Source organism: Accipiter gentilis, chromosome 4 (assembly GCF_929443795.1).
Source record: "Accipiter gentilis chromosome 4, bAccGen1.1, whole genome shotgun sequence".
Classification (NCBI taxonomy): domain Eukaryota; kingdom Metazoa; phylum Chordata; class Aves; order Accipitriformes; family Accipitridae; genus Astur; species Astur gentilis.
The window spans coordinates 45,074,390-45,098,951 of NC_064883.1; the positions used below are offsets into that span (position 1 = coordinate 45,074,390).

The 24,562-nt window shown below is 46.6% G+C and overlaps 1 protein-coding gene across 1 annotated transcript in view; it reads right to left on the bottom strand.

The window, feature by feature from the left end:
* Positions 1–6,945: 6,945 nt before the first annotated feature.
* Positions 6,946–24,562, bottom strand: part of WNT3A (Wnt family member 3A) — an 86,468-nt gene continuing 68,851 nt past the window's right edge. Inside the window, exons 3-4 of the mRNA XM_049798879.1 lie at positions 10,152–10,417; positions 6,946–7,425 (exon numbers count right to left, since the gene is read on the bottom strand). Coding sequence (XP_049654836.1) covers positions 6,946–7,425; positions 10,152–10,417 — 746 coding nt within the window. The remainder of the gene's footprint in view (positions 7,426–10,151; positions 10,418–24,562) is intronic.

The window sequence follows — 24,562 nt, forward strand, 5'->3', positions numbered from 1 at the left end:
TGACTGCTGTGCTCCAGGAGCTTTCTCTATCTGGATAGTATTCACTTAACAGCAGGATTTTGCCTGTAGATGACTTGGTGGGACTTGTCCATTTTCGTTATGTGCTCACCAACAAGAAGAGCAGAGATGCTCCCTTGGGGTCAAATATATTACATACCAGTCAGTAAAGTGGATTCAACCAATTATTCCTACAGAATAGGTCCACCCTCTGCTCCCTTTGATACACTTGTAAGTCTGGCATTATGGAAATGATGCCTTCTGATTTGTGTCAGTTTAAGTGAGAGCAGAATTGAGCCCATGCAGTTTTCCATCTTAAAGTCTCTAAAACCATGAAAGTTAGGTATCTGGAGTGGGATCCAGCTCATAGATTAAGACATGCACTTGTAGATGTCCACAAACATGTGTCTCCATGTGAGTTAGACATTTAAACACCCATATCTGATGGAGATCTAGTCAGCACAGTCAGTGGAGTTCAGAGAGCGGTTCAGCTTGCCCTACAGTGGACACTTACATTTGGCCAGCTGAATTGTTCTCTAACCTCCACTGCTTGTTGACTAGGAGCAAAACTGAGTTGCTCGTGCACAGGCATCTATTGCCATCTGAGATGCCCTGGAGTTTCTGAAGCATCTGCATGGAGCTGGCAGATCTGTCATGGGACTTAAGGAAAGCCCACACTCTTCCAGAGTAGCTTCTAAAAGCCAGTGGGGTACCCTGGAGCATCCCGAATGGCTCTAGATACCTATCTTCAATAATTCAGTTCAGCCCTAGATGCTGTGTTTAGGCAAATGGAACCCATCATTGGGCTTTTATGGGAGCTTAAGCACCTAGCTCACATGTAGATACCTGCATTTAAGCATCTCACTTTGTATTCTGAATACCACCCTACGTACCACTGCCTGGGAGTTAACTACTGGCCTCTCGTTTGTGCCTGAAAAAAATCTCCCCTTCCAAGGTGGAAATGCACCAAAGACACCTCCGGAAAGTGCAGCAAAGTGGGAGCAGAATGACTTGCCCAAGTCCATGAAGATACTGGAAGGGTCAGGAATGAGGACTAAACACCCCTTTCTCAAAATGGAGGACACAGGACTATCTGCACCCCGCAGCAGTCAATGGAGGCCTGAGGCAGGAGGGTCCTGTCCCCTTGCTGAGTAGTGATAAACTGCAGATCAGCAGTTTTTGTTGGAGCACACACGAGAGGGCAGGAAACAAGGATTGGGGGGGGGCTAAACCATGAAGGAAACAATTCAGCAAAAAGCGAGCCAGATCCCACTGCTCCTGCCCAGTGAGAGAGGGGAAATCTAGAAAAGAGATCCTCCCATACTAAGAAGTCCCTACTATAACAGGCAAGATTTAGCTTGGAGAGAGGTACAAAATAGGAGACATAAAGCTATGAAGAAGAGATGGGTCTCCTCCTTCCCAGCCCGCCTTCTCTCCCATCGTTTAATGCTCTCTTTACAGGTTCTCATCCAAACAGCTGCTTGGGCACACAACTGATAGTTCTGAGCGAACACCCCACTCACTCGCTATGCCACTGGTGGCAGAGCATTGGCTTCTCAGCAGCCTCAGCTCTGGAGCAGGTCTCTGGAAGAGCTGGGAGTCATTTTCCTATGGGCAGCCTATTTAACCAGGTGCAATGGCTGGTGTCTCCAGGGCAGTTTGATTTGGTGCCTTTTCATGGCCCTGTTTTATCTTCCCAAAGCAATATCATTAAGGCATCAAGGGAAGCCTGGAGTAATTTCCATAATGCAGAACCTAGGACTGGATTCACAACTCCTAGCTCCTGCAGAGTGCTCATGCTGTAACCCTGAATATCCCCAGGAACATCAAACCCCAGATTTTCAGCACTGAAACGTCTCTTTGAAGCTAAAAAAAAAGTGACCAAAAGATCATAGCGTTTCTCTTGTATTTGAATTTAAGAATAGGGGCATGACAAAGATTTGAACACACATGACAAATGTATTATAATCCATGGACATCTCTGTGGCAATGTATCTGAATGCACTGAAAACACCAAAAATACTTCAGATTGAGTGGCAGGAGAAATTGCTTTCTGAGGTTTGCTAATACAGAAATCCTGCAATGCTCAGCTAAGACTACAGCACTTCTGTCTGCAGGGCTGATGTGGTTGGTGCTGACTCTGAGATTTCTGTACCATATTGCATTTTGAGGTGTGGTTGTCTCTGCAGTCCCCTCCCAGGATTAAATCCTGACTGCTTTAGTTCTGCACATGAAGTCCCTCGTAAGGAGTGGAAACAATTCTGGAGACTTCAAAATGCTTTGGAGAAGACTGTCAGTGCTGAGCATGACATTTAGCCAAAAGAGATACATCAAGGCTCAAGTAATAGAAAATGTCACGCATTTCCCTCCCCGTGTTTTTCTTTTCTCTGAGAAAGAGAAGCCCCCAAATTCTAAAACTAACCAAAACAAGAAAACAAAAAACTCCTAAACTTTCCATTTCTTTCACAGAAAGAAAAGAGATGAGGCCAAATTCACCCTTTGCAGGTAACTCCACTGTCTTTAATGAGGTTGGATATGGAACTGATGGGGCCCATCAAACCCATCTGTTCAGCTAAAGGAAAGGTTGGATAGCAGCATGTAAGAAGATGGAATTATGTTCCTTTTTTATTTTTATTTTTTACATCTGTGTTACTTGGTTGGATGATATCTTCTCTCTTTTCCCTGGTACTGCCAGACACATCCCTGATACAAACCATCTGCCTGAGGGCAAACCTCATCAGAAGTGAAGACTGAAGGGAAGAGCACCATGGATCATGGAGGTTGAGTTGGCCAGCTCCCATTTGTGGGAAATGAATGATCTTTTCCTCTTGACTATGGACTGGTGCATTACCCAGCTCAACTGAGGTGGAGGGGAAGTTTTGACCGAAAACCATTTCCAGGCAAGTGCACAATTCAACTGTCTACACATAGGCATCTCATGTCATTTGGACGCCCTACAGTCTCTGACACATCTGCCCAGGTTTAAGACTTGTGGGAGTCCTAAGTCACTGAAGCAACAGCTGGATCCCAATAGGATGTTATAGGGCACCTACAATGTCAACAGACGCTTATATTATTGAGTGAAACTCTAAGTCTCCCCTACCATTTTCATAGCATGGGAGAACCTGAGGCAGAAGACATCTCTGGGTTGTATTTAGACCATCTCCTAAGTGAGGCCCAGTATAGGCATGTTGATGTATAGGGAGGGATGGCACCTCACTCGTCTTTGACTCAATCTTTCACACCAGTACAGTGGCAACCCTGACTTGAGACATCTAGTGTAGGCAGTGGAGCGGGATCTTAGTTTTCCAAAGACACTTCCTGAATTCATGTGTATGAGGAAGTGATGGCCCAAGTCCTTTCTCCAAAGCCGTGGGGTCGGACGCAGACCTACCATGTGCACTCAGCATGTTCCCAGATCCCTAGCAGGCTTTCTCTCTTCCCTCCTCATGGGCGGGCAGAGTCAGACCCAGGACTAGGACCCTCAGATGCACTTGGGGTGATTAACAGAATTCACACAGGCATTTTTCATTGACTTTAGTAGCAGCCGCTCAACCCCTTACGCTATGTCACCATGGCAGACGACTAATTACATAATAAAACCAAAGAAGTACGCATAGGCTTCGTTAAAAATCCCTTGAATGGGGTGGAAGTCCCCAACCACTGAGACGTTTCAAGCCTGACCCCAGCTTTGAATGAAGGAGTACAACTTCCAGCCCATCTCAGCTGATGATCAGATTGTAGCTTCACCTCCTTGACTCATGGTGGACTTCACATCATCAGACTGTACCCATCTAAGAGCTCATCATCACTATGAGCTCATCAGCTAAAGTCAGAGGAAAGAAAGAGGTACGCTCAGAGGGCAATTTACCAAACATAGCTTAGATACCATCCTAGGCTATAGTGAATCACCTTCTGGACTCATTTGTTTCTTGCCATTGATCCTAGCAGAAAACTAGATAAATAGCTTAGACTAGATGACACGGCCAGATGAAATAAATTCCACTGCTGCAGTCAAAATCTGTTTGTTTACCTTAAGAGGCAATTGCTCAGCAAATGCCTTGTTTGGTTTTTTTGTTCCCCCATGCTTCCCAAAGAGCTTCACCTGCTAGTGATGTTGGGTGCAAAAGTTGGGTCCTGGTGCAAAAGCAGAAAGGGTGGATGTTAACGTCCTGTGGATGGGCTGGGGTCAGAGTCCAGCTCCCATGCACAGAAGCCAAATCCTCCAACCCATTTCTTCACTGGTATGGTATAAAAAAAGGAGTTTGAAACCACCTTGCTTAAAAATATTAGGGTAAAATTAGTTGTGGGTGTGACCCTGCCGAAGTCAATGGATTGACAGGGACCGTGACCTGGAATGATTTGCATCTTTGCTGTCGGGACACCATTCACTGACAGAAGTACCTGGTGGGACGTGTCTAACATCTCTCGCTGTGGCTGCTAGCACTGCATCATAATAAGTAAATCAGACGTATCTTCCCTTGTCCCATCTTTTCCTATTAATCAATATCTTCTACCGCATATGTGGTTTTCTTCAGCATTTACTTTCTTGACAGCTTGTGTTTGAATATTGGTTATTGTGGCAGTTTCTTCCTGCAGTGGCTTCCTTCTCTATTTGCCATAATGATCAGATTTTCCTTTTCTCCCAGACTGTATTACAAAAATCAGTCATGTGTCCATTAATTGGTCCATCTTTCTCTCAGTTTTTAGTGATCTATTGCTTTCTACAAGTTGGTGTGTGGCCATCTATTGGGTGCAAAGTTTACATGTACAGATAGGATTGATGGGTTTTCTCCCCATTTTTTCTGTCTCTCTTGATCTCTTCCTCTCTCCTTCCTTCCCTTCTGTATCTCTGCTCTCATTTCATTGCAGCTTTTTTTTTTTTTTTTGCAGAACATTGATAGAAGTGCCTCCATCAATAAGCAAAGCTTGCTTGTGCCCTTTGGCACAGCCCTGAGACAAATGGGTGATGCATAAACTGCACCAGCCTAAGAGTCGTCCCAGGAGACGCCATGACTCAGAGTCAACCCTCGGAGGCATCATTTCCTCCTGTTTTCTCTCTGATGGGATTAAGTTTGTTCCCTGCCTCTTCTGCATACTCCCTCCTTTGGTTCCCCGGGAATAAGCTGACATGCAGGGAAAGAAGAGCACTCTGATTTCTTTACATAGACGTCCAGGTATGAGCTAGCCATGATTACTTTGTCATGAAAAGACTCGTATGGGTCACTGGAAGTTAGATCATGCCCCATTTCCCTTCTTGTACTGAAGAGGAATTAAAGAAATGCCAATGCATTGCCCTTTTCCCACGTTAGGAACCCAAAGGTATGAGTCAGGCAAAGAGGACACAGGACAAGTGCATCTGAGGCTAACCAGGCCACGACTCCATGCTTGATCCGCCACTCGTTTATGCCAGTGTCAACCAGGAATAACTCAGGCAGAGTTACAGTGCTGTAAATACCAAGGTGATGGGCTGAGATTCACGCCTGATACCCGTGTGGCTGAAGGAAGCCCTGATGCCCACAGAGGAGGTGAGAGCCATTTCTGTAAACTGGCAATCCTGATCTGAAATCAGAAGTAGAGTAGCATGCAAAGACCGGGAGTCAGAGGTGAACGGCAGAGATGGGCCAGCACTGCAAAGTTGGGATTTGGCTTTGTGTCCAAACTTGCCCAAGGAGGTGGCTGTAGAAATTAGGTGTGGAACAAAATTTGGCTTCAACCTGAAACTGTTCCAGCTTGTGGGGAGTGGTGGTGGTGGGTTGGTTCACCATCATGTAAATTAACGGGTGACAAGCAGTCCTTCAGAGTCATGTTCCCGACAGACTTGTGGTCTAAGGCTTTTGCTAAGTGCCCAGGGGGAAGCCTGCGTGAGGTGCAGAGAGCGGATGGACTAAGTGCACTTTCCACTCTTGGTGACGGCATTCTTTAATGAGGTGGGAGGGGTAAACACTTTCCCTTTCTTCCTCTACGGGATCATGCTGAGATGCCAGGGAGCTGGATGTCCTACATCTAGCAGCGAGTGTCCAACCCCAGGAAACTTGCTCTGCACCACATGTTTCCAAGGAAGACTCGTTGGCTGAGCCATGTACTGGGCCACAGCTGGAGCAACATCTCCATTTGTGGGACTATCTCCTCAATGCAAGCACTGAGTCCTCTTCACTTCACATATCAGGCACTGAACTTTTCCGTACCGTGCACATCACCTGTGTGCCAACAGGGCATTTGTAGGAAACCATCAGCGGTTCTTTCTCTTTCTCTCCCTCTCCTTCTCCTTCCTTCCCTCTCTACAGGTGTCACTGAATCCTGCGTCAAATTTGGCAGAAGTTACTATGCTACAAAGTTCATGCGAAGAGCCTGCCCACTCTACAGCTCTATTATATATTTGTAGACTAGTCTGGTTCCAGGGCAAAAGCAAAAGAGTATTTGCATTATTTTTAAATCATTAATTTATCTGCTTTTATTTCTTTTGCTGCTGTTCTTGTTGCTCATATTATACACAGAGTCTGGCCACTTGGGTATGTAGATAGATCTTGGAAAGCTTAGCGCTGCTGTCCAACACAGCCTCTGCCTGGCTGAGGGAAAAGGAGATACTTAGGAAGATGCAAGTCTTTCAGAGGACACTTAATCACACGAGTCACTTCAGGTGGGTGAGAGCAGAGCAAATCCATGCTTTTGCTAATGCTCTTCTTTCCAGCTCTGTGTTGTCGGCTGGTTGAAAAACTGCTGTCTCCTACAGGAGGCATCGTTGGGCGTAACTTGTGTGACTGCCAGATGTACCTTGGGATAGCCCAGAAGTCATTAGACCTATTCTATCCAACCAGTTTTAGCCTTTTTTTAAGTTTTTATTCTTTTATTATCAAAAAAGTAGACTTCTCTCATGTCTGCAACCTCAGAGGAAGTAGGCTCAAATCCGTTTCTCCACTTGGAGCCCAGCAAAGGGTTTTGCCTGCTTTATTTGCACGTGTGGACATCGTAGACTCGTATGCACTCCTGACAGCGGACGTAGCAGCACCAGTGGAAGATACAGTGGCACTTCTCTTTCCGTTTCTCAGTCCTTGTATTGTGCCCGCGGCCGCAGCACAAAAGGTCGCAACCATCAATCCCATGGGAAGTGACGTTACAGATCCTGTCACGGGTCCCAAAGGAACCTGTCTCAGGGTTGGGCTCACAAAAGTTTGGTGAGTTCTCATAGTAAACCAGGTCCTTCTCAGTTGGAGCCTTGAAGAAGTTGTATTTGGGCCTGAGGGTCTCGACCCAGCCACGGGATTCTCGATGTTTTTCCACCACCATTTCAGAAGCGCTATCGTACTTGTCCTTGAGGTAGTCACCGATGACCCTGAAGTCTGGCTGAGACCACCAACAGGTCTTCACCTCACAGCTGCCTGAGAGGCCGTGACATTTGCACTTAAGATGCATGAGTTCAATAATAGACTGAAAAAGAGCAGAGGAAAGGCAAAGAAGACGACATTAGCCTGTAATCAAAACACATATTGCATTCTGCTATTTAGCCAGGATTTCCTAATGAATTGCAGTGTTTTCATAGATATATTTACATGCTTGTGAACAAAAATCACCTTATCCTCCAGTCAATGCCCTGCACAGATGCTGGGTCTAAGGCAGATAAAACCTCTGCAACTTTATTGTTTTCAGTGACTATCTCTAATTCCCACTCCAGCTTTAAGCATCTACCAAGTGCTTTCACTAAGGGATGAAGAGATTTCTGTGCATACTGACTTCTACCTTATCAATGTTCATGTGTGAATATTGCAGTACTATCGCCCAAGAACACAATTCAGACATATCTAGGCAGAGAAGCGAAGAACACACAAACCTACTAAAACAATGTCTTTGTAAATGAAATATACAGCTATTCCACTGGAAATTAAACAAATATGAAACATCCTCACTATATAGCACAGAATTCTATCTTTTACATGTGTTTCGTGTTTACTTAAGCAAACAAGGTTCTAGCCTTGCTGCAGCTATTTTCAGAAACCTGAAAAGTAATGTATTTTTATTTTTTAAGCCAGGCTTATGATTTTTCTAAAACCATTTCAAAGAAAAAAAAAAAAAAATAGCAGCCCAACTTTTGATTCTGAAAGGCTTAGACTTCAACATAAAACACTGTCCTGGAATAAATGGAAAGTTGATTATTGATCCCAAAAGTTTGATATTCACTTTTAACTCTTATGAAATTAATCTAAAGGTTTCTAGAGGTGTTGCCCTCCAGTATTCTGAGGTGGGAGACAGCCTTATGCAACTTACTTGATAATCTGCATTTTCAGACTGATCAGCAAATTTCTGGGTACGTGAACAGACTAGTGCCAGCCTGAGTCCAAAAGATTTGCCATGAATCAGCACCTTGGTGTTCACCAGGTGCTTTCCTGTGTTATTTACGGAGTATCACCCGCCGCAAAGGAGGTTGTAATTAGCGATGAGAGAGAACCACAAAATGTTTGGTTCATATAATCATGCTGAACTTAATCAAAGCTTCTGGCGTAGTGGTAGGGTTTGAGTTCATATGGGAACTAATATGAAACATTGCCTATGGCTCAGGGTTAGCTGGAAACACTTGAGTATGGAGGCCTGGAAGAACTACCCCATGAGTGCTTGCACGGTGAGGGTGGAAAACACTAGTGCTTTATAAAACAGTAGGATTTCAGATAATGGTGTGACATCTGCTCTCTAATCTTTGACATCTGTAAATGCCCCAAAATAACTCGATGTCAAGTAGCAAGACTTACAGCAAAAAGACCTCTGCAGGCCTGTGATCACAGGGACATTTTCTCAAAATTTTTCCAAGGATTCTCACTTTAAGGCAAATCCCTCCTTTCCATTCTATCCAGCTTCTCCACACTCCTTTTTGCCTCATATTTCCTAGCACATGTGGTGGCTTTGCTATAGCTCACTGCACAGTTGTATGTCCTCCTAGATATGTGTAAGGCCTTCTGCTGAGGGAACAAGACCATATTACTCTCTTCTGATTACAGTGAGGGTATCTTTTTTCAGCTGAGGGATAAGCTATCTCAAGTTTACTACATGAGAAAAAATGCTGTTATCTCAGAGAAGCTGCAGCATGGTCTCCATTAGCAAGAGGTTTGTGCTTCACAACTTATTTCCCATAGATTATGTTCTTCTGGCATTTACAGGCTATTCTTGAGATGAAAAAGAGAATGTTCTTTTGTTGGGATTGTTCCACCTTACCGAAAAGATTCACTATGTATGAGGCAGTCACTGAGATGAGTGCAAGATTTTGTGCTTTCTGTTCCCTTATATATTTTGTTCCATGACCGAAGTGGAAACACATTAGCTGGCTTTGGGGCATGGTCCAAGTTTAATCAGGAGGTACCAGAGCCACATTGCGTCTCATTTTCTTTAAAAATTCCCTGGGAAATACAACAGTGCCGAGAAGAGACGTGGTGGGAACTGCTCTCCTGCTCTTCCCCACCCTCAAGCCTACAGAGCAGAGTGGCGATCCCTGGGGAATGGACAGTTGCACTCAAGCTAGGATTCATGTGCCCAAACACATACATCTAATGCCATTTGTGAGCTCCAGGGGTCTCTAAGTCATCAGTCCCAAGATGACAGAGGACTGCAGGAGACACAGTCTTTCCCAGTAGCAGCCCAAGGACAGGCTGGATACTTCAGGATATCTCAGTTTATACTAAAACGCGTTTGCTTAAGCAGCTGAATCCTCCCCATAAACCCTGGTCCATCTCTCTTAAACTTCAGATGTCTACAGTGCAGACATCTCTGGCTGTACAGCTCACCTTCTTCCTACAGCCATTGGAGGGGAACAGGCACAGTTAGGGCATCATTAACTGAGCTATTTATTTCAAATGGCTTCTTCAAGCTGGGATGAAATCCTGTCCTAGACTTGTCTGTCTTGATCCATTCTCTGTAAAAGAGGTCTGGACAACTGACTCCAAGGTAGACATTTGCATCCAGGTGGGTGAATTTACTTACAGCTGTCATAGATGGGGTACATTGATCACCGCCCTGACGAGAGCTATCACAGGGCAGGTATCATCGTTTCATGCTGTAAAACTGCCCAGATTTATGTTTGATTACTCCCCTCAGCTCCCTCCCACTGTTCATTATGGCAGGTAAGAAAAGATTAAAGGGAGATCGAGAAAGGTGAAACTAAATGTCCTTACAGTCCTTCCAGCTTCGTTGTTGTGCCTGTTCATGGCTGACCGAGCGTCTGGTCTGTTCTCTCGGGCATCTGCAAACTCCCGAGACACCATGCTTCCAAACTCCACGTCCTCGCTGCAGCCCCCCCATTTCCAGCCTTCCCCAGGAGAGCCCTTGTGGCGGGTGTCACAGCCGCAGATGGTGGCCGAGCCTTCGGCGCAGGATCTGGTCACCGCGAAAGCCACTCCAGCAGAGGCAATGGCATGGACAAAGGCTGATTCCCTGGTAGCTGTGAAAGAGAGAAATCAATGAATAGTGGCCAGCGAAGGGACCACACGTGGCTTTGACCAGCCCTGTGAACACCTTCTCTCAAGGGCATGGCAGAAGGTCAAGAAACTTTCCTTTTCCCTGTGGTCCTGCTTGGACCTACTCCAAAGACATTTTCTTGTACTAGGAAATAAGCTCCTGTGTAGACAGGACTAGGCTTGTTTTAAGGCCACTGAGGTCAGCCAAGAAGTTTTGATTAAGGTCATCCTAAGGTCTTAGGATAGGGTCATGACAAAACAAAAACCTGAGTTTCAGGTGGCATATAGAATATACTATATGCTACTTTGTAGGCAATGCACCACATAGCCATACCCTGAACTGCAGTCTTGGCTTCAGAGGCATAGAATTTGGGCTATGTTCCCATAACATGGAAAATGCAGGTCTACACTTAATGACAGCCTCCGCTCTTAGTGGTGGGACCAGCACCAGGTAAAGTACCTCCTCCTCCCTCGACTGGGAGAGCTGCTCATGGCTGGAAGGTAGGAAAATGCCAGCATGGCCAGATACTCCCCAGCCTTCGCTATGTAAACTAAACATTATCCCCACCCTCCATCCTGAGGCCATTTTCTTTTTCTTAGGCTGTCTAGCTCACTTAGAGACAGTGTCCAATGTATGGTATCTCGCATCTATCCAAAGTTTTGCTCACTTACCTAATTAAGGCCCCTGCCAAGGGGACTGGAAATGAGCTTTCCTTTTCTACCCATTGCCTCAGGATGGTAGGTGGGATCAGCCAAAAGATGTCATGGGTAGGGACTGAGGAGCCTTAGTCTCGGTGGAGACTGTCCTTCATAGACTTTCATCCTAGCTGGAGCTGGGTGGGGAAGGGGAGCTCGGCATTAGCCTGGCTTTCCTGGATGCCAGTGCTTTTTCTACACTGTGTCAAAATGAAACCCAAGCATTTCAAACTGCTTTGCAAATGGGGAATATATGAAAATATCAGGTTTTATCTCCCCCCCTCTTCTCCCCGCCCAGTTTTTGTCTCATTATGTTTCCTCACTTGCTAGAAATGACCCTGGAATTCAACACCATGCCTCAGAAAACTTGCAATGCTTTTTGGCTTCAGCAAAATGGCATTTTTATCGTGAACAGGGCTATTCTCAAACCCTTGGGGCAATTCTAAGACAACAAAATGATTTTGATAACTGGGCCCCTAAACCTCCTATAGCATTCCCTGCACGAGCTCACCTCGTGCCTACAGACCAGTTAGCCAAGAAAGCATGTTGTCTCTGATAACCTTTCAGATGATTAGGCAAGGACAGTGTTGAAATATGAATGGATGCAGAAAGGTAGAAGGTCAGGTTTTTAGTTGATGCAGCTTCACCAGCTTCTACTGAGCTTTGCATCAGCTGACGAGGTGCCTACTCAAAACCACTCAAACCTTCTCTGCACCATATTTTGCTGATCTGAGCTTTCCCCAGGCATTTTGGCTTAATCTTCACTTTCTAGATGCTTCCAGGCTTTACTAATGCAGAGAGAGTTTAATATGCCAAGCGAAAAAGCCAACATGTTCTTGGGGAGAAATCAAAACTGCATGCTTGCAGAGCAGTCCCGGCTGGATTGGAGGCTTAAGCAAGAACTTGTGCAGCACTGCTTCGCTTTGGGAAGACTACCAAATACAACAATATGCAAATCAAATAATGTGCATGAACTTACAAGCCGAAGGTATGAGCAATGTCCTGGAACGTGTTGTCAATGCGCATCGTGAGGTTAGTAAGTCACTGAGGGCTAGAACCGAAAAAGGAAAATGCAGGAACCCTCAGTTCCACAATGTGATTTTGAAAACCCCTTGTTCAGCATCTGTCCAGCCTGGAGGATCCCAGCGTCCTGCAAATGGTGACCATGCAGTTCCTGAGCTGTGTGAAAGCTCAGCTTTTGAGAATGAACAGATAAGTCGAGTTCTAACAGGACTGGGGACTTGGCATCTTGCACTTGCCTAAGCCCAGATGGGATCCAGAAACCAAATCCTGGGGGTGGGGAGCTTTGTATGATGTCTCCAAGGACACTGATGACCAGCCCCGGGGTCTGTGAAATGCAAAGGCTTCTTGTAGAAGCCAGTCAGATAAGCTGGTGGGTTGAATGCCATTACCCTCTGTTAGGGAGGTAGAGGGTATAGAGCCTGACCAGGGAATATCTGACACACCTTCACCTCCTCCCATTGTGGCCTAACTAATCTTGAAACCCTCTGACACGCTGCTGTGCCATGGACTGGAGAGGAAGATGATAATTCTTCTTCTTCTTCCCCCTTCTATCTGACAGCTGTAGGGGCTAAAGCATCTTGCTTGGGTAGGTTAGCTCTCACCTCCTGGGAATCAGCCCTTCCTCTGCTCAGGAGGAGAGACCTGATCCAGGCCTTTGGCTATTTGGGAAGGTGCTGTAGGTGCTGAACTGATGTTTGCGAACGCCATGGAGAGCCCCTGTGCCTTGCCCTGCTGGGACTGAAAAGAAAGCATCTACATCCATGGCGTTCGTGCAGAAAACCTTCTCTTGTGTGGGTATAAGAGGGGTGGCCTTGGCTTAGGAGTCCACAGGTCATGGGTTTCACCCCCCTGGGCTTCAGCAGGAGCCATTAGCTCAGAACAGAGGTGCTTCTCTGTGCATCCAGGTGCAGAGCTTACCAAAACCCAGGGAGCTTCAGGCAATGCAGCCAGAGGGTCTGCAGATTTTCTGCATTTGCCAGGACTTGGTTGCAGCTGAAGAAGGAGTTGCAGGAGGACAGCTTTAGCTGTAGATCCCCAGTCCTAAATCCCAGGTCCGTTACCTAAACTCCCACTGTCGCTAGCCCTCACTGAAAGCCTACAGCTCCAGGAGGGTATTGATAGGATTTGCCTTAAGAAGCACCGATTATACTCGGCTCTCCTCTTCCCAGAAAGAGCCCAATGCCTTTTACAGCCTGTATACTCCGCAATCACTCCCCTGCTTTTGAAATGCAGCCACCCCAGGGGTGGAGTGCAGCCACCACTTAACAGCACACAACAGGAAGCAAATAGGATTGTATCTGATCGTAACTACCTGGGGAATGTAGGCAGGCAGAGCAAAGAACCTGAGATCTGGCCCCGGGCACTGAGGTTAGGAGTTTGTCTCTTGAGAAAGTTGCAGCCGATCTCTTAATGACTCCATGAAATTAGGGCACTGGGTTTACATCTCCTACCCCTAACTTAAGGCACCGAGTTCAATATTGACGCAGATGGAAGAGTGCCATCCCGTGATTCACGTCCTGCCACCTCCTAAGTTATAGGACTGTCCTGGGATTACTAAGCAGACCTGACCCGGCCGAGCTCTGAAGAGCTCCCCAGGTTGTAGCCAGAGGCGGTGTGGCTGCAGGAATGGAGAAGGAGTGTATAGAGATACAGATAAGCAGAAGGAAAGCATGCACTTGTAATGGAAATGAGGGGTTATTAAGGTGCCATATAAAAATGCAAGAGACTTAGCAAAGATAACAGGAAAGTGCAGTATATTTGTCAGGTCGCCTCATTCCTCTCTGGGTGGTTCTGGTGGCAGGAGACAAGCAGCTCATTATGACTTGAAGAGACCTTCTGGAAAGTCATCTGGCAAAAGAAGGTTAATAGGGACTAATACCTCATGGGGATGGTGACTTAAGAGCATTTTAACCACTTTGTTTTCAGTGCAACACAAGGTCACTAAAGCTCTGGCTTCAGCTTGTTTAATTCCTGCCTGCTCCCGAGTTTACCTGCAGGGCTTGGAGACATGGATGGCTGGTGCTCCAAGGTACCCTGCTCTGGACCCTTTTTGGGGGGGTTGGCTATCAGTGAAAAAGGTGCTGAGACTTGCAGAGGGCCTTTAGGGATGCTTTGTAGCTGCCCATTAATGCAGAGGTCTCCAAGTCACCGGTCGCTGCTGGACGTTGTTTCCTAAGGAGCTCTGTCTGTGAAGCTGAGAGCCTGAATGTCCCTGTGCAAAACACCTCTGACCACCCTATCTCAGCAGCAGAAGCATCTTGGGATGCAAAAAAACACGGCCAAGCCGCATCAATATGGGAATTCAGAGGCCTGAGGATGAGGTGACTTAAGATTTTATTTCCTGCTTTCGCAGGGCTTTTTTTATATGACTTTGGGCAAATCTTTTAGTCAATCTGTGCTTTTGCTTCCTCCTCCATACACCTGAGGACAATCCCGCCTATCTCCTCAGGACCCTGCAATGTTCAATTCAGTGATGTCTTCAGAATTGTGGGCAGAAGGTGTTGGAGCCAAACAGAGGGTCATCAAGTTGTGGGAGGAGGAAGGCAAATGAATAACCACATAAATATCTGAACTGTCTAATGTATGAAACCCGCTCTTATGTGTTCTTCTGCCCAGACAGTGACTTATTTTCCCTGAATCTTTCTCTGAATGACTAAATGATTAACCCCAGGTCAGGTAGATATCCCAGATACGTGGGGGGAAGGACTATGTAGAGGGATGAACATAGTGGTTTATTTTGGTCTTAAAAAGCTACAGTCCCTTTTTACCACCTTTGTGCCATAGTACTGAACCCTGTTGTTGACAGCCTAAATCTTTCCTCCCTCTCTGCACAGTGGCCAGCTGGTAACAGCAGGTTTCTGGGATGGGGCAATGCAACCCACCTTCAGATGTGATGGGAGCTGAAGCTGCAAGTCCTGTGTCCTGGATCACAGTTTGAAGAACTAGGTGCTATTTTAGAAAGGGGGCACTGCTGTTGCCACTGATTGCTCTTTAAAAGAAAGCAGTGAGATCTGTGTAGCCTTAGAATGAAAAGAAAGAGAGAAAGACAGAAAAGAAGAAGGAAAGAAGGAAGGAAGGCAGGAAGGAAGGAAGGAAGGAAGGAAAGAAAGAAAGAAAGAAAGAAAGAAAGAAAGAAAGAAAGAAAGAAAGAAAGAAAGAAAGAAAGAAAGAAAGAAAGAAGAAAGGAAAAAAAAGAAATAAAGGAAGGGAGACAGGAAGGAAGGAAGATGTCTTGCTTGAGGTAGTTCTGGGCTGTACATCTTGCAAGGAAGGAAGCAGACCTCAGCAGCTGGAGAACAGATAGCCAAGCAGTAGACATGAACCCTGCTTTAGGGGTTTTCCACTCAGCATGCCACTTTTCTAGATGGTCCTCCTGAAGGTGTGGAAGCTCTTTTCCAAAGGGAACCTTGATGTCTCCAGGACAGCTACTGACTCTGCTCTGTGGAGACGAACCTCCCATGCCAACCCTTTACTGCCCAGGACCTTGTCACCATCCTTTTTGAAACATGCCCCTTGGAGGGAAACACTGACTTAATGCCTTTTGGGGCTGGATAATGTATAAACAAAATGGAAAAAAAAAAAAAAAAAAAAAAAAAAAAAAAAGATTTGTCCCAGATTGCTCCTGGAGATGTATGAAAGTGAAGGAAAGAGTTCTCACATCTTAGCCACCCCTCCCAGCCACCATGTCTACTCCTGAATAGAGGTTCCTAATCCTTGTTCCACACTAGCAAAGACACTGCGATGGTATGGCTGCAAGCCTTGAATTTCTGACACCGAAGACTTCTTGAGTGCTCTTGGGAGAGTCACTTAGCAAGTGGGATAAAATGGAGAAAATATCTTATCTGCTTAGCAGGACTGTGGGGAGGAGACATGCTGATTTCTCTGAGCTTCGTTTTTCAAAGCTAAAAGACAAGAGAAAGCTACCGGTTGTGTCAGCTACTTCAGACACTTAGACACCCATCTCTTAGAAGATGTAAAGTCTTTCCAACCTTTGTCTGGTAGGGCATGTACCCAGGCAGGGTGAGAAAGGGTTTCAGTTCCCTCCTTGGCTCGAGGGGATACAAACCCACAGCTGTCATGTTAGGATTTGCACAACAGTTGACACTACATTGACTCTGGATTTAAAAAAAAAAATAAAAAAATTAAAAAAATCTAAATGAACCCCAAGAACCAAGAAACTGGAAATAAAACTGGAGGCAGACTAGTGCTTCTGGTATTTGGAGTCAGCAGAGCCCTGCCTCTTACACCGGGGGACTGTCCGAACAGCTCAATTTCCCCCTGATTGCTGGGGTTGGGGTCCTTCTTGCAGGTTCAACATCATGGGAGTCGCAGACGAGGAGGGTGTTGTCCAATGGAGGAAGGTGGTGAGGAATTTGTGAAGTGAGCTCTGAGAGTTTTGGAAGCCCAGACTTTGACTCCGGTGAGGTGAATTTTTGACTGTAGTATAGAGAAGACTACCCAGCTGCTATCAGCACACCGTGGTTTCCTCCTCGAATCCCTCAAGAGACCCCCTTACCTAGATGTGGGAGGAGACCTGTGCCATTCTCTTGTGGCAAGGGACACCCATAAACACCTCCATGGTGAAAGCTAAACCAGAAGGGCTTGAATGAAAGGCCGTGTTGCACCACTTTGGATGTAAAAGGATGCCAGAAAAGATTAATACCAAATGCTCCTCACCGTGGATGCAGGAGCTAAAGCACCGATGGTGTAAAAGTCAGCGCCTGCTCCTCATTTGAAGCCAAGGCTGGAGGAAGGCTTCAGCTCTGAAGGGTACCCCTCAGAGCTGCCTTGAGCCAAAGCCTCATCAGTTGTTAAGCAGATGGCGATCCCCAGGAGAAGCGGATTTCTTTAGGCTCACACTGACAGCCTTGCAGGCACAGCTACTTTCTGAATAGCAGAAGTGAAATCCAACGGGACCGGTGAGTCAGAGCTCACAGGAGCTGCAAAAACATATGCAGACGTCACTATTGGCTTATACTAACATGAACGGCGTTGCCTGCTGGCCCTGAAATTTGTGTGCGGGATAAGAAAGGACCACCTGCAGCAATGCAGCCTTGCTTGTCCCAGATACCAGCAGAAGATACTCCAGTCTCTCAGCCCACCTGGCCTCTGTGCTAAACTTGCCAACCAGAAGATCCCTCAGAGCCAAAAACTGAGGGTACAGGACACAGAGATGTTGTCCCCCACCTTACGATGCTCTTTGTACCAAAGGGGCTTATAAGAAAGATGGGGACAGACATTTTAGTGGGGCCTATAGCGATATGCCAAGGGGTAATGGCTTTTTAAACTAAAAGAGGGTAGATTCAGACTAGATATAAGGAAGACATTTTTTATGATGAGGGTGCTGAAATGCTGAAGCAGGTCACCCAGAGAGGTGGTAGATACCCCATCCCTGGAAACGTTCAAGGTCAGGTTGGATGGGGGTCCAAGCGACCTGGTCTAATTGAAAATGTCCCTGCTCATCGCAGGGGGGTTGGACTAGATGACCTTTAAAGGTCCCTTCCACCCCAAAACATTCTATGATTCTATGGTTCTTAGAAATGAAGGGTCACATCTCAGAGCGCAGGACATATTTCTCCTCAGGGAAAGGAGGAGGGAAGGTGGGGAAAAAAAAAGTTAAAAGGCTTTTTTTTTTTTTTTTTTTTATGATCACAAAGAAACAAATCGTTTGCCAATCAGAACTATTAAATATTGGCATGGCACCAGGCGAAGACGGAGAACAGGGAACCCCTTGGCACACGCTGGCTGACAGATCCATCCGTGCTGCAGAGACAGTGCCCAAGCGCTGGAGGGGAACAAGCGTTGATCCCATCGTAGAGGAGGAGGAGGAGGAGGATCACAGAGGTGTCACGGCTGCTGTGAGCCTGACATTGCTTGTGGGGAAAATACTGGGAACGTTGGAAACAAAATATTGGCTCTCATGGCCTTGGAGGCAGGCGAGCTTCAGTTTCACCACATTCCTCTTGATTGTAGCAATAGAGGATCCCATATCAGATAAACCAACTGAAAGGGTTTTATATAAGCTGTCTGGCTCAGCCTCAAGCTTCCTTCAGCTCCTTTCCAGAGAGGCCCCTGTTTCCAGTGTTCATATTTCCCCTGACCCACCGTCACTAACCTCAACATGTTGATCTCCTGCAACAGCATCTCCTGGCCTGGCATCGAAGGCTCCTCAATTACCCCCTTACCCCTTAAAAGGGGATCCTTGTACCACGCTTGCTGTTTGCTTTCAAATATGCACCGTCTACCCATTAGGAAAGGTGGAGAGGAGCAAGTTGTGGTCATGGATGTGCTCAACACAAGGACTATAAAAGGAGGGGACAAGTCAGGCTTCCTCGTGGGAGGGTGAATGATTCTACAGAGCACACTCCCAAATTGGACAGCACGCGCTGTATTCATACTAGGTATATTGGAAAATGGTTTAGGAAGTCAGAGCTTTAGGAAGAGATCCTGAGCTCCTTTAAAGCTTTCATTTCTGTACTTGGTGTCACTCCCAAGTCTAAACACCAAGCAGCCAAGTGCCCCGGCTCTGATTTTTGGCTCAATCACAGTGGCATCAGTTGGGAAGTCCTTATTACGCTGAGAAGACTCTGGAGGCTTTAAGAAGATCAGAGCCGGGTGGCTGCCTCACCCAGTGGGCTACAAATGCTGCACAAGGTCCCTCTCTGGATACGAGTGACTCCGAAATTCTGCCTCAGTTTCCCCATTTGCAAAAATGGACAAAATTCATGTATCATGGCACGAAAACCCCACTCGTAAATTCATGCAAGTGGCGATCACTATTGACTGACACCACAGACCACATCTGGCATATTGTCCCTAGAGGACAGAGGCAGAAAGCTCAACTTACACTCTATAGCCTGAGCTTTGGGCATCCTTTCAGCCTACAACGTTACAGAGGAGAAGGGCAAAAGGGAGGACTTTTCTCCTCACCCAGTACTGCATGACGCCTTATTCCCTTAGGAGTGATGCTTATGCTTCCAGGACAACATCAGTACCTCGAGCTGCCTCTGTGCTGAGCTGTGTGGACACGGATACTTTCTTATCAGCACCTCATCTGGGCTTAGAGACATTAGAGGTCTCGGCAGTAGATCCAGGAGTCTCCAGAGCGGCTCTGATTTGCACAAAGAAGACATGTCCAGAGCTATATAAACCCCCATCAATCTTGTCCAGAAGGCCATGATTGCATTGGATCCTTTGGACGAGAGCAGAGCCAAAATCATTGCCTGGGATCCCTTGGATGCAGAAAGATGACTGAGTCCATTCCTCCAAGATCTGTTTGTAAGACTACAGTCTCAGTGTAGATTTACAGACTGACCTGGATGATTTGGAGCCATACACCAATGAAACCCAAACACCAGCTGCCGTTTTCTGGTGCGTAGGTTTGTCCCAGTTCCCCTTGAATTCAGCAGCATTTCCCAAGTGGGTTTATCTCCAAGCCTGGGGAAGCCTGCTTTGCAAAACCAGCAGTCCTCGGGGGCTGCAGGTAATTGAGGTTTTCAGGTCTAACCCTGAAATGGGGTGGCTCCAAGAGCAGATGCAGCGGTGGGAGAAATGTAGCTTCGGAGCAACCCACGCTGCAGCGAGTGATTCCAGCCAGGAGCTGCCCCGCAGATCCGTGCTGGGCTCTGCGTGATGCCACCGCCTATGCCCTTCTTCACAGAGAGCCATGCCAACTCCATGCCCAGCTGATTCTGCACTGTTTCTCATCAAAATCCAGCTCCGGGGTTTGTTTGACTTTTTTATCCTTTTAAAAATCAGGCCCCTAAATGCAAAGACTTATGCAAATGCGAAGCATAATAACAAGAAGCTAACCACACTTTTGCATATCTTAAAGGAAAGGTTAGGTTTGGGTCCCATCTGTGTTTTGAACGAAGTTCTGATTGAGTTCTTGTTTCCTCTGAACCAGCGTGCTAGTGTCAACACATCCCTGGGAAGATGAAAGGCTGTTAAAAAGACATTTGATCAGATTAGCTGTGATTCAGATCATTGGAGGGAAATTATTAAATGGGCAATTCCTGCCAGGGAACATGAAGGCGATACAGATAAGAGTGAATGTTGGATTGAGGGAGGTTGGATTAACACAGCTTGTAAAATCCTGAAGGCCAAGTTCCCCTAAAACATCTGAACAACAGGGTATTTTCTCTCTTTTTTTTAAAAAAAACTTTTTTTTTTCCTGCTGGTTGCTTATGGTTATCACTGCACCCAGCACAACAGAGCTGCGACCTCCAGCGCGGTGCTCACGCTTCCAAACCTTTCAGGCTCTACCTGTTTCAGGTAGAGCCAGATCATCAGATGCCGGAGCAGCCCGGGAGCCTCGTGCGCGGCACTGGGAGCGGGACCGGTGCTCCCTGCCTCCCTCCAAACCCTCGTGTGAGCAGAGGGTGGGTTGAGGGCTGGAATGCTTTCGCTAATTAGCTACTGTCAAAATAACCCCAGGTGATCGCAGGTAACCAGACCCCCAAGATAGGCAAATCAGCAGGACGGTCTGGTATCAGTAACCCAAGTCTGATACCTGCAAAGCAAACATCCCTCTATCTCTCTCTCTATCGCCCTATCTCTCTGTCGATCTAATCATTACCATGTATGTCTCCCTACCTACCCTGCTTAATGCAAGCACGTTTTATCTGTCTTTCTCTTGGCTTGGTCATGTGTGAAACACTCGGCGTCTGATCCCCCCCCCTCCCGCTGTCCCATAAATGCCTTCTTCTGAATATTTCATCGTCGTCTCGAGTCCTGAAACAGCACGGTCCTCTCGGCCCTTCGAACCGCCTCAAATTACCCCGACCCCTCGTCTCCCCAAAGGCCCGATGTCCCTGGGAGGCTCTAGACAAAAGGAAGCTGTGTGCCAATTGGGGGTTATTAGCAGAGATACAGCGTGCTCATTGTGGCAGGACCAAGTCCTTCATGAAAGGGGGAAGGTGGAAAAGGAGCGGGGAAGGACTGGGGTGAAATTCTCTGGGGTGCGTTCCAGGTTAAAGGATCATTGGGGTCCCTTCTGGCTTCGGAAAAAAAAAGGCAAGAAAAAAAAAAAGGCAAGCCCCAAAGACTGCTATGCAAAACAGCCCCGCTGGTCAATAGGATACAGGGAAGAAAAAAAAAAAAAAATTGTATTCTGTTATCAGAAGCAACATGGTCGAACAAAAGGATCGCCTTCGCCCACCTGAGAATGGAATGTGAGGCTCCATTTCGCTGCTCTGATCGTATTTGACAGCCCCCCTCGAGACTGCCTGGTTGGTATGGCAAATCGTCCTTATTACCTGCTGGGGTGAATGAATCCCCCTTTGTGCTGGCACTGTCACGCTGCATTAGGTTGACAATGGCCCGAGATATTTTATATGAAATTTGCCCTCACTTGTGATTAGCCAGCACCAACTAAGTCATAGCAACCTAGAACTATGCATTGGCCGGGCCCCGTTGTCGGCCGAAAGGGAAATCCCTATTCAAATGGTTTAATAAAACAATCTAAAGGGCGTGTGAATCGTGAAAAGCATTTTCACTTTTCTCTTTAGCTTAATCTCATGGTCGCTGGGATATTGTGCTCTGAGCAGACCCCAGCAGGGTGTGGGCTAAGGTCCCCCATCAACTTCTTTTACAGCCTCCTTTTCTGCGAGTTAATGATATACCGGTGTGATTGCCTCCCGCAGCAAGAAGAAACACGCATTTGATGAAAAGGATGGACCTCCTAACACATCCTAAATGGCAACAATTTCTCATCCAAAGGTCACAGGTCATAACCTGGATTTTGAATCACCACCCAGATCTTTTTCAAAGCCCTGCTAAAGCTGGGGGATTCTGCAAGGCCATTTTACACACAGACACACACACACACACACACAGACACCGGCGTTATCTCCCGAGGTTCCTGCTCTGCTTGAGTCCTGAGTTTAGTGTTTGGAAACAATTGGATTTTCCCCTGGTTTTGGGCTACGGTTTGCTGCCTTTCACGTCCTCTCAACCCCGGGCTGCGATGCTGGGAAAAGCACAAGGCAGAGGTGGGCAATGCAGAGGTGCGTGGTCTTTCTGCAAGGCACCTCCTGAGCATCCCCAGAGGGTCTCCCAAAGCTCAGAAGCTCCCGGGCTACAAGCAATACCCTTGGTTGAATCAGCAGCTGGCCCTTCATCCCAAACCAGCCACGCTCCTAGCCCCGAGCATCACCTCCAGCAAGGCTTCGAGGTCTCCAAACTCTCCCCACTCGCTTGCAGGTGCGGAAAAGCTCCCGCAGTGCTGACCCCCCTCGATAAACGGTATCTCCCACGCGTGGGTGAGATGCAGCCGCAGAGATTTGGCTGTGGAGTGAAGTGGGAGGAGGGGGGAAGGAGAAGGGTAGGGTTCCCCTTTTGCATTTTTTGCTCCTCTTCCTCGCCCCGGCTGGGAAGCGGAGGAAGGCAGCGGGTGCAAGGCTAGCTGAAAGCCGGGTGCTCATCTTAATGTTTACCTAAACTGAGGAACGCTTTGTGTCTGCAAAAAATGAGGCTGGAAATCCCCGGGGAAACAAGCTCCCTCATGAACCTCCCGCAGCCGAGCTTCCAAGCACAAACAAAAGGTGAAAGGGAAAGCAGCACTGGAACCTGGTTTGTTTTCCCCACTTTTCTTTCCTCTTCTCTATTTCCCCTGCTTCCCATCCAAGCCTTGGGCCAGGTGAGGGGTTCCTCTGTCAGTTGTACGTCAATATTCTCCCTTGATTTTTTCCCACCGGAGCCCGGCAAGAAGAACGGGACTGCCGGGAGCATGCACAACGAAAGCAGCCCAGGCTCTCATGAGGGACCCTTTTGGCTTTCAAAATCCATGCTAGCTTCTCCTAAAAGGTGTTCATATGAGTTGTGGTATGTTTCCACTGCAGCTCTCCATGTAATTGTAAGCTATCTGGAGCAAGGAGTGATTTTATTATTATGTGCTTGTACAGTATTTAGCACAATGGGGCCCTGATCTCTGCTTGGGGCCTCAGAGTCTACTGTAATACAAATAATTAACCTTAATAGAGCTGGGAAAATATCTTAATAAAACCGTGGAATCAATTTGAGGCAATTAAGCAATTTTTCAGCTTGCAGAAGTTTTTGCTTTACAGGCTCAATTTGGAGAAGGGAGGGGGATTTGGGTGCTGGGGGAACTGCAGGGAACTGCTCACCCCCCTGCAGCAGGCTTTGGCAAACTTTTTGGGTTTCAGTTTCACCCAGTTGGGGAGGCAGAAAAGTTTTATGCAGCTCCCAAAGCACAAAAGCCACTTTTTATAAATAGCTCGTGTGAGGAAGCATGGCTTGGAGGCTGGATCTGTGCTTCCTGAGGGAGAAGGGGCTCAGTCCTAAACAGCATGACTTTCAAACAGCTCCTCTGCCCTGCCTCTGCCCCAGTTGCCCACCTGTGAAATGGAGAGCAGTCATTATCTTCCAGCTTTCTAATCCCAAGCACTTGAGGTCGCAGCTAGCTGCTAAAGCAATGGGGATTGCAGATCTATTTAGACAGAGAGGAGTAAGAAAATTGCAAAGCCCCGGACACAGACTGGATGATTTACAAGCAATTATAAGTCAGCAGATAAGCTTTGGATGACAGATATTCTGATTATAGTTGAAGCTCTTGTACAATTTGCAAGCGGAAAAGGGAGCTAAATATATTGAACACTTGTTTAAAGCTGTGTTCAGTTCTGTACTTGTCCATCACGGAGGGAGTGCATGTGAGGACACTACAGCAAGGAGCGCATCTTCTAAGGGTGGGCAAACTAACACATCTACTGGCTCACCCAACCAAAACGGTCACATCAAGAACTGAACTACATTACCCTTCTCTGAAGGAAATAGCTCTACCCTCCATAAACACGTCTGCTGGTCAAGTGGGTGCAGACCCTGAACTTTGTCATGTGTAGATTTTTTATGGCCAAGCCTTTGCAGAAACTCTTATGACCAACAGTCATGTTCTAAGAGGCATTCCCTTAAATCTTTCAGTCCTAGGAAGACACAATCAGAATAATCATAACAGAAAAAGTGGAAAAAAAAAAAAAAAAAAGATATCCGTCCATACACCGTTGTGCATTGACAGTATGGCTAAGAAAAGTCTGTAAACTGGTGATCAGACTGGTGTTGGTCCCAGACATGGAAAAATGAGTCCTAGTACTTAAAAATTGAAGAAAAGGATCTGCACCACAATGCTTTCAAAGTAGACCTCACCCTCTACTGCACATATGTCCTAATAACAGTTCATTTAACTGCTATGAAGAGTTAGCCTGTCATCCTGCTGGACTGAAAATGTCATCAGTTTGATTTGGGAAGGCGAGCAAAAACATGCAAGGTGAATACTTGGCTAGGAGACTACCTGGCAATCTGTCACACCCAGAATATGACACAGAGCTTGAGTTCTTAGTGAATATAAGACCACAGAAATGAGATAAATGGAGATTTTTCCATGAGCTTCACTCAAA